Source organism: Bos indicus x Bos taurus, chromosome 16, assembly GCF_003369695.1.
Source record: "Bos indicus x Bos taurus breed Angus x Brahman F1 hybrid chromosome 16, Bos_hybrid_MaternalHap_v2.0, whole genome shotgun sequence".
Classification (NCBI taxonomy): domain Eukaryota; kingdom Metazoa; phylum Chordata; class Mammalia; order Artiodactyla; family Bovidae; genus Bos; species Bos indicus x Bos taurus.
This window is the reverse complement of record NC_040091.1, coordinates 31,539,916-31,557,062: the sequence shown is the minus strand read 5'-3', so window position 1 is coordinate 31,557,062 and position 17,147 is coordinate 31,539,916. Positions and strand designations below refer to the sequence as shown.

Below are 17,147 nucleotides of genomic sequence, written 5' to 3'. Positions count from 1 at the left end.
TTTCTAAGGCCCACTTGACTTTGAATTTCAGGATGTCTGGCTCTAGGTGAGTGATGACACCATCGTGATTATCTGGGTCATGAGGATCTTTTTTGTATAGTTCATCTATGTCTTCTTGCCACCTCTTCTTAATATCTTCTGCTTCTGTTAGGTCCATACCATTTCTGTCCTTTATCGAGCCCATCTTTGCCTGAAATGTTCCCTTGGTATCTCTAATTCTCTTGAAGAGATCTCTAGTCTTTCCCATTCTACTGTTTTCCTCTATTTCTTTGCATTGATCACTGAGGAAGGCTTTCTTTTCTCTCCTTGCTGTTCTTTGGAACTCTGCATTCACATGGGTATATCTTTCCTTTTCTCCTTTGCTTTTCACTTCTTTTCTTTTCATAGCTATTTGTAAGGCCTCCTCAGACAGCCATTTTGCCTTTTTGCATTTCTTTTTCTTGGGGATGGTTTTGATCTCTGTCTCCTGTACAATGTCATAAACCTCCGTCCATAGTTCTTCAGGTACTCTATCAGCTCTAATCTCTTGAATCTATTTCTCACTTCCACTGTATAATCCTAAGGGATTTGATTTAGGTCATACCTGAATGGTCTAGTGGTTTTCCCTACTTTGTTCAATCTAAGTTTGAATTTGGCAATAAGGAGTTCATGATATGAGCCACAGTCAGCTCCTGGTCTTATTTTTGCTGACTGTATAGAGCTTCTCCATCTATGGCTGCAAAGAATATAATCAATCTGTTTTTGGTATTGACCATCTGGTGATGTCCATGTGTAGAGTCTTCTCTTGTGTTGTTGGAAGAGGGTATTTGCTATGACCAGTGTGTTCCCTTGGCAAAACTCTATTAGTCTTTGCTCTGCTTTCATTCTGTACTCCAAGGCCAAATTTGCCTGTTACTCCAGGTATTTCTTGACTTCCTACTTTTGCATTCCAGTCCCCTATAATGAAAAGGACATCTTTTTTGGGTGTTAGTTCTAGAAGATCTTGTAGGTCTTTATAGAACCGTTCAACTTCAACTTCTTCAGCATTACTGGTTGAGGCACAGACTTGGATTACTGTGATATTATTGAATGGTTTGCCTTGGAAATGAATAGAGATCATTCTGTCATCTTTGAGATTGCATCCAAGTATTGCTTTTCACTCTTTTGTTGTCTATGATGGCTACTCCATTTCTTCTAAGGGATTCTTGCCCACAGTAGTAGATATAATGGTCATCTGAGTTAAATTCACCCCTTCCAGTCCATTTTAGTTTGCCTAAAATTAGACGTTCACTCTTGCCATCTCCTGTTTGACCACTTCCAATTTGCCTTGATTCATACTCTGTCTAGGTTTGTCGTATATACACCTGGGCATGTGTCATACACCTGGGAGTGTGGGTCCTGGCAATGCAGTGTCTCCAGTCCTCCTAGCTGTCTTGTTATGGCAGACTCTTTATCACCAGCACCACCTTGGAAGCCCCCTTGTTATGGTTACTTCTTTATCTTTAGTTGTGAAAAATCTTTCCTGATAGTCTTCAAATTATTATCATAGAGAGTTGCTTTACAAGTAGTTGGGATTTTGATGTGCCTGTGGGAAGATGGGAGCATGGAGTCTTCCTACTCTGCCATCTTGGTGACATCCCCAATCGTGATCATCACCTTAATACAATCGGTATTAGTAATTTAGTGCACTTCCTCCCATATTATTTTCCTTGACATGTTTTTAGCATAATAGTAATCTTATAGTCGGAGAAGGCAATGGCACCCGACTCCAGCACTCTTGCCTGGAAAATCCCATGGACGGAGGAGCCTGGTGGGCCGCAATCCATGGGGTCGCTAAGAGTCGGACAAGACTCAGAGACTTCACTTTTACTTTTCACTTTCATGCACTGGAGAAGGAAATGGCAATCCACTCCAGTGTTCTTGCCTGGAGAATCCCAGGGACGGGGGAGCCTCGTGGGCTGCCATCTATGGGGTCGCACAGAGTCGGACACGACTGAAGCGACTTAGCAGCAGCAGCTTAGCAGCAATCTTATAGTACAATTTAGTATGTACAATTTCAGCCTTGCTTTTTTTTGCTAGTTATATCACAATCATTTCCAATGTTATTATAAAAATTTCATTCTTTAAGAAATGCATGCTGATTAAAATTGGATTCTCAAAAAATAGAGGAGTGATTGCTCTTGTTTCCATCACTCAAACACAACCAGGATATTTTACCTTTTTACTCAATATTACATCAAAGTGATTGTTTCATACTGTTATCTAATGTAAGGAAAACTAACATTTTAAGAAGGAAATCCTGTCATATACTGTAACATGGGTGAAACTTGAAGATATTATGTGAAAATTCTAGTCACAAAATAGACCAATACTTCATGACTTCACTTAGTTGAGGTATCTAAAGTAGTCAAACTCTTAGAAAGTCTGTTGTTGAAGATATGCTGAGGGTTTGAATTGCTTCATGAAATGTAAGAATAAGTAATATTTTAAACTAACACGTTGTTATAAATGTGATTTTAGAACTGTCTCTGGACCTAATAAAGCTTATGTGATATTGGATATTTATTATGCTAACCAAATCTCAACCCAGGATAGAGCTTTTCCTCGAATCTTATTGAAACACAATTTTAAACTGTTACTTTTGATATAAACAGTAGATTACCTTGGAGGGACAGTTGCTTCAATACTTACTGCCTCTGTCTACGCGGGGTGGGGAAGGACACTCAGGAAGGGGTGGTGAGAAACTGAGACTGAAGTGTGTGAAACAAATTAGTGTAAGTGGAACCCTGACTCTCCCTGCCCCTGCTGCGCCTGAGGGTAAGTTGGGGGGATTAATAGCTTGACAGAAACTGACTCCCATTGCTTCAAATTATGGAAACGTACAGTTGGAAAGGACCTTTTTGATTACATGGTCTAACCACCTGTTGATTCTTAGACTCTCTGATAGTCCACCCAAAAGATGAGTTAGTCTTTTTTGATACCTCTTATAATAAGAAAGGGACTTATAACCCCAAAGAAGTACTTATCCCAATATTTACACAACAGCATCTGGGATGTTTGGAGTAAATAATTTTTCTAAAGCAGGTAACTTTAGGATTTTTCATTTGTAGGACTAACTGGTAAATGCCAGTGAATTTTTGTTATCATTTATTCTATCCAAGGCAGAGAAGTATTTTCTAAATTGTATTAGTGTTTTGGTTTTGAAACGCAATTTATGTCAAAATTTGCATATGTGATATTCAAGTCTAACTTGAAATATCTCATTGTTTTTATATTTTTACTGCAAATAGTTGAAAAATTCATATGTATGTCTTATTTGTTGACCTGGAACTAGATGAAATGTAGGTGCTTTATAAACCATCTAAACTACTGGTATTATCTTGCTTTTGTGAAGCGTGAAATAGTTCAGTTTATTGACAGATTGTATGTCACTGGGGAGAAATGAATTTTCAGTGTGTTTTATTGTGCCTATTCGGAGAATTCAGTATTAAAATAAATAATGCTTTAATGAGAAAAGAGATAGCCTGATGACTTCACTGTGGGAATGGGAGAAAGAACTCTGGGCTGTGGTCCCATCACAGCACCTGACTGCCCTTGAGGACCACGAGGGGGTTTACCTCTCTGTGCCAGAATGGCCTCAGATGCAAAACAGATGGAAAAACTATCTTTTACCAAGGTAGAGTGAGAAATAGTATTTACCTCATGCTTTGAAATTTAGATATATGTTGATTTAAAAATTATCCCACAGTATTTACATGTTTATTGAGATGGCTCCTTATTGGGCTGGAGGAAGCAAAGAGGCTGTGGAATGGCTGGAGGCCCTGTGCTAGCCTGTGGAGGCGGGCCCCTTCATGTGTCAGGGAAGCAGGGTATTTTCTTCAGATTGCCTCTGCCACCATAGTTCTTTGGAGGAAGAGAAGCCAGGTGTGTTAGGGCCTCAGTCTTCTTCCAGGTAGACACCTGCTGGCTATTAAGATGAGCTCCTCCTATAAATGGTACTTGAAGGCTAAGCTGGAGGTCTTCCTACAAAGAGGTTTTATTTCCTCTGCATTCATAAATGCTCCCAAGCTTACTTTCTAATTATTACCTCCTTTCTAGCACATTAGCCTTTCTCTTAGATGAAACAGACCAAATTAGAACTTACTTTGCCTCATTCACATACACAATAACAAGATATATTTGTTTTGTTTTTGTCTTTTGAAGAGGAGGAAAATGTGACAGATGGCTGGCTGTTACTCTCCTCTTCTTTCAGCCCAGGAAGCAAGTAGGGGATCAGCAGAGTGGAGACATCATGGCTGCTGAGCTACAAACCCTCTCCTCTAGGCCAGGGTTCAGGGGCGAGGGACAAGGGGTTAGATATGCCTAGCAGTTTAATACATATGTGCCACATTCCACGTGGCATTTTACAGAGAGCAGGCAGGATCAGACTTCTGTAAAAAACAGTTCCCTATGGTGGGTCAAGGAGGCTGTGTCTAAAATTTTAGCACCAGAGATCGATTCTGTCAGGAGGAGGTGTCATTGCAGAATATAGAACCAGAAGTGTGTACACTACTGATTAAAATAATAATAATCATAATAACTCAAGGTTTACAAAGCGCCTTTATGTCATCTCTCTCAGAACATTTGTGTGCAAGCGTATAAAGTTTGGTAGAACTGCTGTAACAAAGTACCACAGGCAGTGTCTTAAACAACAGAGATTTATCGTCTCACAGTTCTGGAAGCTGGAAGTGCAGAATTAGGGTGTTAGCCTAGTTGGTTCCTTCTGTTGGCTAGGAGAGAAGAATCTGTTTTAGGCCTTTCTTCTTGGCTTGTAGAGGCTTGTCTTCATGTTCACATGACATTCTCCCTGTGTGCATGTCTCTGTGTCCAGATTTCTTTATATTAGGACATCAGTTATATTGGAGTAGGGCCCACCCTAATGACCTCATTTTAACTTGATTACCTCACTGAGGATAAACTTGATTACCCTGTCTCCAAAGAAGTCACATTCTGAGGTATATCAGAGATTAGGACTCCAACATATGAACTTGGGGAAGATATAACTCAACCCGTAACTATATGTATATTTATATACAATATATGATAAAGTGTGGTTCAATATTTGATATATTTATATTAAATTGTAAAGGCATTTAAATAATCATTGAGCCATTATTGTATAACATTTATAGAAAGTAGTGTTTTTGTCCTGTCTTACTTATGGCCTCATAAAGTCAACTAGTTTGTCCTGCACCAGAAGTAATAGAAGCACTTATTATCTTCCCCTCTATCTACCCATTTCCAGATTGTCAGGCAGGCTGTTCTATCCTGCTTTTCTTGCTTCTCTTCTACGATAGAGAAATGTACCATATTTGTAAAATGCCTTTTAAAAAACTGATGGGTTGGTGGGAATGCAAACTAGTACAGCCACTATGGAGAACAGTGTAGAGATTCCTTAAAAACTGGAAATAGAACTGCCCTATGATCCAGCAATCCCACTGCTGGGCATACACACTGAGGAAACCAGAAGGGAAAGAGACACGTGTACCCCAATGTTCATCGCAGCACTGTTTATAATAGCCAGGACATGGAAGCAACCTAGATGTCCATCAGCAGATGAATGGATAAGAAAGCTGTGGTACATATACACAATGGAGTATTACTCAGCCATTAAAAAGAATGCATTTGAATCAGTTCTAATGAGATGATGAAACTGGAACCTATTATACAGAGTGAAGTAAGCCAGAAAGAAAAACACCAATACAGTATACTAACACATATATATGGAATTTAGAAAGATGGTAACAATAACCCTGTGTACGAGACAGCAAAAGAGACACTGATGTATAGATCAGTCTTATGGACTCTGTGGGAGAGGGAGAGGGTGGGGAGATTTGGGAGAATGGCATTGAAACATGTATAATATCATGTATGAAACGAGTCGCCAGTCCAGGTTCGATGCACAATACTGGATGCTTGGGTCTGGTGCACTGGGACGACCCAGAGGGAGGGTATGGGGAGGGAGGAGGGAGGAGGGTTCAGGATGGGGAACACAGGTATACCTGTGGTGGATTCATTTCGATATTTGACAAAACGAATACAATATTGTAAAGTTTAAAAATAAAATAAAATTTAAAAAAACCCAATGGAATCAAAATAAAACATGGAGTTTAGTAAATAATAATACGTCAGTATTGGTTCAATGGATGTTACAATGAACCAAGTATAGTTGTACCATAATATTGCAAGGGTAAACAACAGAGGAAACTGGGAGGTATATTAGAACTCTCTGCTATCTGTAAATCTAAATCTACTCTAAGATACGTTTATTTAAATAATAAAAACTTTTAATAATGTAAGGTAGTGTCTAGTATATGTTATATAGTTCATTAATGCTGTATTTAGAAATATTATATAATTGTACTATTTTTATGCCATTGCTTATGTATCTCTTAATACAAAAAGAGCAGATTAGATGTGACCTCTAGAGGACAGTGTTGAGTCATAGAAAGATTTTCACGATCTGTCCAAGTTGAAGATGGACTTACGTATTTTTCTTCTTACTTTTTTAACCCCAAGGCCTTTATTTGTTCATTATCTCTCTTTAAAAAAAAACCAAGGAAAATATATGCCTCATCTGCCATCCTGATTCATTGGAGTTTTGCTTTAACATTATTTTTGTGAAGTTTTAGCTCTATACATCATATACATATACATCAGGCCATTTGGCTGTACACAGAATAGCGTTTCGGCTGTGTTCAGAGCACCAGGGGCTTGTGGAAGTTGTCCAGGAGCATGACCATGGTGGGGTAGGCGTTATGAGGGACATAGGATGTGTCTGTGACTTCTCACATGATGGAGAGCGTGCTGTAGAGTTGAACTCCCTTTGGAAAAACTATGAACTGTTTGTGGACTGATGAGGATGCTCATAACATAGGATTTTTGATCTTCCATGTCAAGACTGTTGGCTCTGCAGTTTGTTGAGGGTGCAGGGAAGGGGAAACAAACTATAGCTCCAGTTTCTGGAACAGTTTTCTGGATTAATCAGAATAGAAACACAACATTTTAATTTAAAAATTATCCTTCTGGAGGCAGTCTCATGAGATTGGCATTTTAGTTTTAAGCAGTTTGTGGGCCTGGGAGTTAGAGTGCTACTTAAGCACATCTGAACCAGAGCCATGTGAACATTGACTTGCAAATTGCTTGCCTTGGATCTACAGGCAGCTGAAAACAATTGCTCATGTATCGATGGGCTCAGAAATTCTGAAACACATCATTCTGTCATTAGATGGATGACATTTTTTACTGATAGTGGAGTTCAAGGACTTGCCTCATACTAGGTGAGAATCTAGTATAAACATTAAAAAATAGTTGTCATTTGATGACAGTGCGTTCCACTTAGCAGCACCTATACATTTCTTATCTTTTGCTCAAAGAATAAATCTTTTAAAATCGCCGCTGTTGAATTGGGATGTGTGAGCCTTCTAATAGGATTTTTGAAAGGGAGTGGAAAATTTACAACTTCTCATAAATAGCCTGACATGAAATTTAAAATCAATAAGGTACTGTTCAGCCACACCATCAAAGCCGAACCTTGTGAGCATGAGTCTTCCTCATTCTCATCTAGTAGTTCTGGGTACCAAAATTGTTAGGTGTTGTCTTCTCCTGATTAGTGGTGGTGTAACAGTGTTCCACAGAGCATCTAGTTATTTAATGAATAGTACAGTCCTTGAGATTGATTGGTCCCCTGATCTGGTCTCTTAGCCAGTGTTCCTTATGTCAGGGGAAGCATTAGTCCACCTCATTTGTGCAAGTCAGAATCCTGGGAGTTGTCCTTGACCCTCTTCTTTTTTCCTCATCCTTGCCTGTAATAGATACAGTACCAGGTTTTCTTGGTTTTCTATCTTAAGTGTTTCTTGAAAACACCCCCTTTTGTCTCCATGGCCACCACTCTCTAATCCAAGCCTTTATCATATCTGCTCAGACTACTGCAGAAGCTGCCTTACCCACAACCAGTGTGATCTTTTAGACACACATCTATGAGACCTTCAGTGATTTAGGGTAACAGTGTCTTGGGATAACAAACAAAGTCATGTTCATGGATGGTAATACCTTGCATGGTCTAGTCTCCATTTCTCTCTCCAGCCTCATCTGAAAACATTCTCCTCCTTGCTCCATATGTTTCAGCCTCCTGGCCTCTGGTGCATCCCACAAGGTCTTAGTACCTGTAATTTCATCTACCTGGGAGTGTCTTTCCCTGCTGTTTTTGATTACCTTTTGCTCATCCTTTATAATAATCAACTCAAGTGTGATTTCTTTATGAATGCATTTCCTGATAATTTGGCCAAGAAAAGTTTTCTTTTTTCTATGCTCTAGTAGACCCTTGCTCCTTTACTTCATTGTTTCTTACATAAACTTATAATTAGACACTCAGCTTTGTTGTTTTTTTGATGGATTTATGTCTCCACTACCAGAATATAAACGCTGTGAGTGGGGACCATGTCCAAGTATCAGTCAGTCAGTCAGTCAGTTCAGTCACTTAGTCGTGTTTGACTCTTTGCGACCCCATGGACTGTAGCACATCAGGCCTCCCTGTCCATCACCAACTCCCGGGGTTTACTCAAACTCATGGCCATCAAGTCAGTGATGCCATCCAGCCATCTCATCCCCTTCTCCTCCTGCCTCCAATCCCTCCCAGCATCAGAGTCTTTTCCAATGAGTCAACTCTTTGCATGAGGTGGCCAAAGTACTGGAGTTTCAGCTTTAGCATCATTCCTTCCAAAGAAATCCCAGGGCTGATCTCCTTCAGAATGGACTGGTTGGATCTCCTTGCAGTCCAAGGGACTCTCAAGAGTCTTCTCCAACACCCAATTCAAAAGCATCAATTCTTCAGCACTCAGCTTTTTTCACAGTCCAACTCTCACATGCATACATGACCACAGGAAAAACCATAGCCTTGACTAGATGTACCTTTGTTGGCAAAGTAATGTCTCTGCTTTTCAATATGCTATCTAGGTTGGTCATAACTTTCCTTCCAAGGAGTAAGTGTCTTTTAATTTCATGGCTGCAATCACCATCTGCACTGATTTTGGAGCCCAAAAACATAAAATCTGACACTGTTTCCCCATCTATTTCCCATGAAGTGATGGGACCAGATGCCATGATCTTAGTTTTCTGAATGTTGAGCTTTAAGCCAACTTTTTCACTCTCCTCTTTCACTTCCATCAAGAGGCTTTTGAGTTCCTCTTCACTTTCTGCCATAAGGGTGGTGTCATCTGCATATCTGAGGTGATTGATATTTCTCCCGGCAATCTTGATTCCGGCTTGTGCTTCTTCCAGCCCAGCGTTTCTCATGATGTACTCTGCATATAAGTTAAATAAGCAGGGTGACAATATACAGCCTTGATGTACTCCTTCCCCTATTTGGAACCAGTCTGTTTGTTGTTCCATGTCCAGTTCTAACTGTTGCTTCCTGACCTGCATATAGATTTCTCAAGAGGCAGGTCAGGTGGTCTGGTATTCCCATTTCTTTCAGAATTTTCCACAGTTTATTGTGATCCACACAGTCAAAGGCTTTGGCATAGTCAATAAAGCAGAAATAGATGTTTTTCTGGAACTCTCTTGCTTTTTCCATGATCCAGCAGATGTTGGCAATTTGATCTCTGGTTCCTCTGCTTTTCCTAAGATCAGCTTGAACATCTGAAAGTTCATGGTTCACGTATCGCTGAAGCTTGGCTTGGAGAATTTTGAGCATTACTTTACTAGCGTGTGAGATGAGTGCAATTGTGTGGTAGTTTGAGCATTCTTTGGCATTGCCTTTCTTTGGGATTGGAATGAAAACTGACCTTTTCCAGTCCTGTGGCCACTGCTGAGTTTTCCAAATTTGCTGGCATATTGAGTGCAGCACTTTCACAGCATCATCTTTCAGAATTTGAAATAGCTCCACTGGAATTCCATCACCTCCACTAGCTTTGTTCGTAGTGATGCTTTCTAAGGCCCACTTGACTTCACATTCCAGGATGTCTGGCTCTAGGTGAGTGATCACACTATCGTGATTATCTGGGTTGTAAAGATCTTTTTTGTACAGTTCTGTGTATTCTTGCCACCTCTTCTTAATATCTTCTGCTTTTGTTAGGTCTCTACTATTTCTGTCCTTTATTGAGCCCATCTTTGCATGAAATGTTCCCCATTATCAAATCCCCAGTACTTGGCACAGTGCTTGGAAAAAGTAGCTGCTCACTTACATTTGCTGAATGAATAAGAGGCTGTTTTTTACTGACTGTCCAGGTAGAGGAAGAAGAACCCACTGGATACATTCGATTTGAAAAATTTCTACCAGTGATGACTGAAGTGCTACTGGAAAGAAGGTAAGAAAGTAAATAGAATTGTTGAGGTAATGATTAGAACTGCATTAATTTCAAAACACTTGGCCTTTTCACTTTGTATGTTATACTCAGCCAATGTTTATCACAGAATAGCTTCCTCCTAGTTTTTCTCTACACTTCTGAACTGCCAGTTGGTATGTTCTCAGAAATATCCACCACTTTGGTATTAATCTAATAAGCAAAGTGTAATTAAAGGGCAAATAAGCTGCAAAAAGCATAAATCAACAACATTCTTATTAGCTTCTGTTTGAATTATCAATGATAAATAAGAATTAAGCCTAATTATTTTTCTAGAGAAAGTGTAGCATTAGCTTACCATAGTTTGTTTACTGTAGGAATTTTGTTCCTATAATGATGAAAAAAGCTAACAGATAACATTTAAGTAAGTATTCCTTGTGGGTATGGAGTACTTTCAACTTTATTATCTAGAAATCCAAAAATATTTCAGTGAGGGATGAATTATTATCCTAGTATGCTAGCAGCTTTATTTATTTTTTTAAATGTGATCATTTGTTATTTGGAGATTGAGCTAAATACTGTGGTGTTTACTCCTTTTATTGCATAATTAGATATAGACCAATTCCGGAAGATATCCTTCTTCGAGCTTTTGAGGTATGTAAGCCACAAATTTTACATATATTTATATTTATGTGAAAAAAATCATCATGTGGAATTTTCATCAAAAAATAGAGTATCTATCTTTTCCTTCCCCCTAGGTATTAGATCCAGCTAAACGAGGATTTCTTTCTAAGGATGAACTGATAAAGTATATGACTGAAGAAGGTGAGAGTGATTCGTTACTTATAAATGAAAGTTGCTCAGTTGTGTCTCAGTGTTTGCGACCCCATGGACTGTAGCTCACCAGGCTTCTCTGTCCGTGGAATTCTCCAGGCAAGAATACTGGAGTGGGTTGGCATTCCCTTCTCCAGGGGATCTTCCCCACCCAAGGACCAAACCCAGGTCTCCTACACTGCAGGCAGATTCTTTCTGTGTGAGCCACTAGGGAAGTCTTATTACTTGTTAACAATGACTTATTTAAGTGATTAATAATTTTAAAACAATTATGCAAAAGTTCTAGAGGATACTTTAATCATTCCAGTTAAAAGAATTTACTTAGTATTCTTATCACTTTGGTTTTGGAGTTTTGTGGTGGATAAGAGGACAAAGGGTAAGTTAAGAGGGGATAGATTATTGCCTTATAGGATTTTGTAAAGTATAATGACACTTCTATAAACTGAAGTCATTTCATTCACTTAGAGTATTTCCGGAATAACAGGTATGGCACCAGGAAAACATGAGCTATCAATCACTCTTGTTACTAGATTGAAGATTTCAACTGGAGTCTATAAAAATTCCTTTTTTAAAAAAAAAGATTTGTTCATATTTCTTTTTTGGCTGTGGTGGGTCTTCGCTGCTGTGTGCAGGCTTTCTGTAGTCGCAGTGGGTGAGTAGGGTCTGCGTCTCTAGTTGCGGTGCACAGGCTTCTCACTGGGGTGGCTTCTCGCGTTGCAGAGCATGGGCTCTAAGGAGTTGCGGTGTGTGGGCTCAGTGGTTGTGGCACCGGCGCTTACAGCATGCTGTGCAGCACGTGGAATCTCCCTGGACCAGGGATCAAACTGGGGTCCCTTGTATTACAAGGCAGATTCTTAACCAGTGGACCACCAGGGAAGCCCCCAAATTCCTTTTTTAAAGAACTTTTCAGTTGGTAAAGTTAGGGGCAATACAGCCTCAAATGTATATATGAATTCCATTAAATTTTTCATTTTTATGCTAATGAAAGTGATATATTTGCTTTGCACTTAAACTGTACACACACACACACACTTATACATAACACCTGCACACCTCTGTAGGCCAACATATTTTCTTTAGGGATTCTCTCTACTTAGTCTGATGTGTAATCTTGTTTTCCCTGAATGTCAGTAGCCTAATGGACATGCTCTTGAAACCATTCTCATGGTTTCATATATATATGGTTTCATATATATGGTTTCATGGTCTCACCTGCCCTCTTCCCATATAAAGTTAGAACTCTTTCTCTGTTCAGTTCACTAGTTCACAGATGAGTCCTGAGTAATTCAGAGCTGCTAATCAGTTGAGACAATCAGAAGTGCATGAAATTTTGAGTACGGAAGACTAAGACTGCGTCTCCATGTGCCGCTGGTTTGACCATTTTGACTTGCTCCAGCATTAGGTGAGAATGCAGAGGGTGAGAGTGAGTGTGCCACGATTGTTAAAGCTGCCGCCCAAGAACGCAGGACCCTCTTAAAGTTATCTCAGGGATGAACTTTGATGGAAATGTGATGTTTCAAAGCATCAGCTTAGGGATTAAGCTAAGGGAAAGAAATACTAGGTTATATCAGGCAATATGAATTTAGTCAAAATGGCCAAATCATTAGTAGGATGTGCCTACTGTGTGTAGGTAAGGGATACAATAGCAGTGAGAGGTAATAATACTAAAATCTGCTCCCTTTCTCAAGGAGATTACAGTCTTACAGGAAGGAATAAAACAATTCAAAATATAAGATAGTAGAAAAAAGTGAGTAGCAGAAGATCAGTGTGGTCTGGACCAGCCTGGAAAGCTTGGTCTGAGAAGACTTTAAGAGAAAATAGGTTTCTAAAGATGATAGAATAATATGGGTGAGTTATCAGAAGGGCTAAAATATTATGCATTATAGCGCTCCCTTACATCATACGTCTCAGCAAGTGCTCGTTAAATTAGTGAGTGAGTGAGGTAGAATGGACGAAGGAGCTGATGAGAGGAAGACATCGATTGATAAAAAGCATGAACAAAGACTGGGAGGTAGGAATGAGCATGACATTTTGGGAGACTGAGAAAACTCAGAGGGTCTTGTTGGCAAACAGTAGGAAATGAATCTAGATAGATTAGCCAGGACTAGATTGTGGAGGCTGAGGCCCAGGAGACTTCGTCTTATGGGCAGTGGAGAAGCACTGTAGGGTTCTGAGCAGGTGAGCTGCACGGTGAAAGAGGGATTGTGGGAAGGTTGACCTGGTGCTGGTAGGCTTGTGAGAAGAGCAAGAAAGAGGTTAGACTGGGGAGACCAGTTAGGAGCCTGGTTCAGCATTTTGCTGCTACTGCTACTGCTAAGTCACTTCAGTCGTGTTCGACTCTGTGTGACCCCATAGACATTTTGAGGGTATCCCAATAAGGGCTATATCTAGCAGTGGCAATGGAATGGAGAGAAGGGTTTGATACAGTAGTACTGTCTGCAGCAAGATCCACAGGTTATGTATGATGAGCAACCGAGTGCAGGGCACAAAGATGGGAGCTGAGTCAACATAACAAGGCTTTGGCCTGGGTAGTGGGTATTAGGGTAATGGTACTCACTGAAATAGAGAAATCAGACCGCAGTGCATCCAGAGACAATGCAGCTTTTCATAATATCCACAGAATATTGATCAGTTTGAGAATGCATTCTAAATGCCCAGGATGTTATATGATGAACATAATAAGTCACATTGAATCAAGCTCCTACAGGATAGACATCCACATGTGTCTAGGTATGTATATGGTGTCAAGTAGTATTTATTAGCAGCAAAGATCTCAAAAGAACTTTTTTGAACTAACACATATTGCTGCCTATGTGCCAGGCAACGTTCTAAGTGCTATTCAAATAAGAACAATTTTAATACTCATAACAAACCTATGAACTGTGGTTTGGAGAAGACTCTTGAGAGTCCCTTGGACTGCAAGGAGATCAAACCAGTTAATCCTAAAGAAAATCAATCCTGAACATCATTGAAAAAACTGATGATGAAGCTGAAGCTCCAGTACTTTGGCCACCTGATGCAAAGAGCTGACTCATTAGGAAAGACCCTGATTCTGGGAAAGATCGAAGGCAGGAAGAGAAGGGGATGACAGAGGATGAGATGATGATGGCATCACTGACTCAATGGACATGAGTTTGAGCAAGCTCCGGGAGATGGTAAAGGACAGGAAAGCCTGGTGTGCTGCAGCCTATGAGGTCGCAAAGAGTCGGACATGACTGACTGATGGAACAACAATAAACCCATGAGATAGTATTTTACAGACAGGAAAACAGACACAGAGAAGTCAGGGACTTGCCCGGGATCTTAAAGCTAATGAAACAGTTGAGCATTTGGACCCAGGCAGTCTGGCCCCCAAGCTGTGCTTTTAACAATTAAGCTATTTTCCTCCCATCCTTAATCAAATACTACTTGTTTCTTTCCTTGCTTGAGGAAGCAGTGACCACCTTCTGAATTTCACTGTGAACAAGGCCTCGTTCCAAGTGACCGAGCGTGGTTCCTAGACCTTGACTTGCTCTGCTGGCGTGCAGATCCAGTGCCTCCAGTCACCGGCTGGGGCTGCCTGCCTGTTTTCCTCGTGTGCTGGTGTCCTCAGCTCTAAGCGGGGATACACAGTTCTTAGCTCTCATGAGGTGGTTCGGAGATTAACTTGATATCTGTGAAGCCCTTAGATCAGTGCCTGGCAAACAGTGGTTCTTGATAAATATTTGTTGTCAGTGTTCTCATAAGGACTCGCATATCCATCAAAGTTCATTGGCAGTGGATTTAGTATTTACCAATTAGGTTATCGGAGAAGGCAACGGCACCCCACTCAGTTCTCTTGCCTGGAAAATCCCATGGATGGAGGAGCCTGGTAGGCTGCAGTCGGACACTTACTGAGCGACTTCACTTTCACTTTTCACTTTCACGCATTGGAGAAGGAAATGGCAACCCACTCCAGTGTTCTTGCCTGGAGAATCCCAGGGATGGCGGAGCCTGGTAGGCTGCCATCTGTGGGGTCGCACAGAGTTGGACACGACTGAAGTGACTTAGCAGCAGCAGCAGCAGTAGCAATTAGGTTATAAGAAAGATTCAGAATTTGTCTTTTTAGACATTTTAGGCATTCTTTCTTTCCTTAGGATGTAAACATGATTTCAAAAAAACACAAGCATATTCCATTGTTTGGTAATATTATCATCATCATCATAAAAACCCCCACTTGAATAATTTCTGTATTAGTAACTGAATTCCACCTTAGAAGGCATGGTTTGTAGTAGCAGGTGACTTAAGTTCGTAAGGTAGGTAACTCTCAGGCCTTGGTAATTTATCTACTTGGATTAATACTCTTTAGGAATAAGGTGAGAATTTGGATGTTTCTGTATTTTGGGTTAATATCAGAACAAAGTTCTGTCTTAAATAGATGACAGCCTTTCCAATGTTCTTCCTAAATTTGCTTTTCATCTTGGTGAAACCAGTATCCAAGATGGCCTTCAGTTGTTATCTGAACCCAACTAAAACTCACAGATTTTCTATCCAACTTTTGGTTTCATTTGATGGCAACACTGGGCCAAACTATAACAAAGAGGACTGCTTTGAAATGACTGGTGAATGGCATCTGTGGTCACTGGGTGCAGCTGAGTCACTAAATTGCCCTGCCCTTGTTAGAGGATATTCACAGACATTCTTACAGTGTGGCCTTCCCTGCTGGCTCAGACAGTGAAGCGTCTGCCTACAATGTGGGAGACCTGGGTTCAATCCTGGGGTCGGGAAGATCTCCTGGAGAAGGAAATGGCAACCCCCTCCAGTACTCTTGCCTGGAAAATCCCATGGATGAAGAAGCCTGGTGGGCTACAGTCCATGGGGTCGCAAAGAGCGACTGAGCGACTTCACTTCCACTTTCACTTACAGTTTTAAAACATGTTATTTGTTGTTCGGCGTTTCTGCATAGCAACCATTTAATCCTTTCTTCATATGCTTACTAAGTGTAATGATTAGACTTCCTATAAAACTGTGACTTCAGGTTAATCCTTTTAATTGCCTTTTTGGCGATTTTAGTGATTTTAATTTAAATAAATAAAAAACCTTATTTATGATGTTTTCATGTCCTCCTGCTGTTTTGGCTGAAATGATTCATGCTAAAGGTTGCTTGAACTATGCTATCTGCAAGGTAAAATAACTCCAAAATTTGCCAGGAGTACGATAGCATACTCTTTGAACCTCTGGTTCAAATCACGATGTGCTGGCTTTATGGCCCCAGGGAGAGTAACCGGCAGCACAGTGTGGGATGGTGGGGGTCCACGGCAATTGAATGGACTAGTGGAAAGAGAAAGAAAAAAAAATCAGATGACTGTAAATGATGAGTGTCCCTTCTTGTTCCTCCCAGGTGAGCCTTTTTCTCAGGAGGAAATGGAAGAAATGTTGTCTGCTGCAATTGATCCAGAATCGAATTCAATTCATTATAAGGACTACATAACAATGATGGTGATAGATGAGAATTAAACACTCTAAAGACTTCATTTCTAATTGAAAGTATAATTTTAAAGACTGCTTGTCCTTGTTAATTTCACATTTTATCTTATAACTCCTACATATTGCTAATTAATTCCTTGTGACAACTATTTGAAGATGTTTCGTTCTTTAAAGGTGATCATACAGTTTAAAATACAGATCTATTTAGCATGTCTAGCCTAATGGAATGACACATTACATTGCTAATTAAACACATTGCTTTTAAGCTATTCATAAAATATTTTACCTTATCCATGGATTGTTGTTAATGTTCTACAATAAAACCCAGGTTGCTTTCAAATTAATTAAGCTGACAAAAGTGAAGACTGATTAGAAAGACCTAAAGTTTAGCATATGAAGATCTTGGGATGGGGTAGGATGACCACAAATTGAAAATGAGTGGTAATGTGATGACAGCTTCTTTTTAAAACAACAAACCCTTTGTCAATCAGGGTGGGGAAGGAGAGTCATTGAAATGGATATTAATAATTAATTTCTGGTGGGTGCCAATTTCAAATCTCATTTGAG

General features: G+C 40.0%; 1 protein-coding gene across 4 annotated transcripts in view; it reads left to right on the top strand.

The window, feature by feature from the left end:
• The window catches only part of EFCAB2 (EF-hand calcium binding domain 2), a 111,600-nt gene extending 94,676 nt beyond the window's left edge, over nt 1-16,924 (top strand). For 3 of the 4 annotated variants that reach the window (XM_027564674.1, XM_027564675.1, XM_027564673.1), the window contains 4 exons: nt 10,246-10,325; nt 10,913-10,955; nt 11,060-11,126; nt 16,495-16,924. In XM_027564674.1, coding sequence (XP_027420475.1) covers nt 10,246-10,325; nt 10,913-10,955; nt 11,060-11,126; nt 16,495-16,610 — 306 coding nt within the window. In that variant the 3' untranslated portion in view covers nt 16,611-16,924. Of the gene's footprint in view, nt 1-10,245; nt 10,326-10,912; nt 10,956-11,059; nt 11,127-12,390; nt 12,559-16,494 lie in introns of those variants that run through there. The other variant, XM_027564677.1, reaches the window with a different exon arrangement.
• The last annotated feature ends 223 nt before the right edge of the window (nt 16,925-17,147 follow it).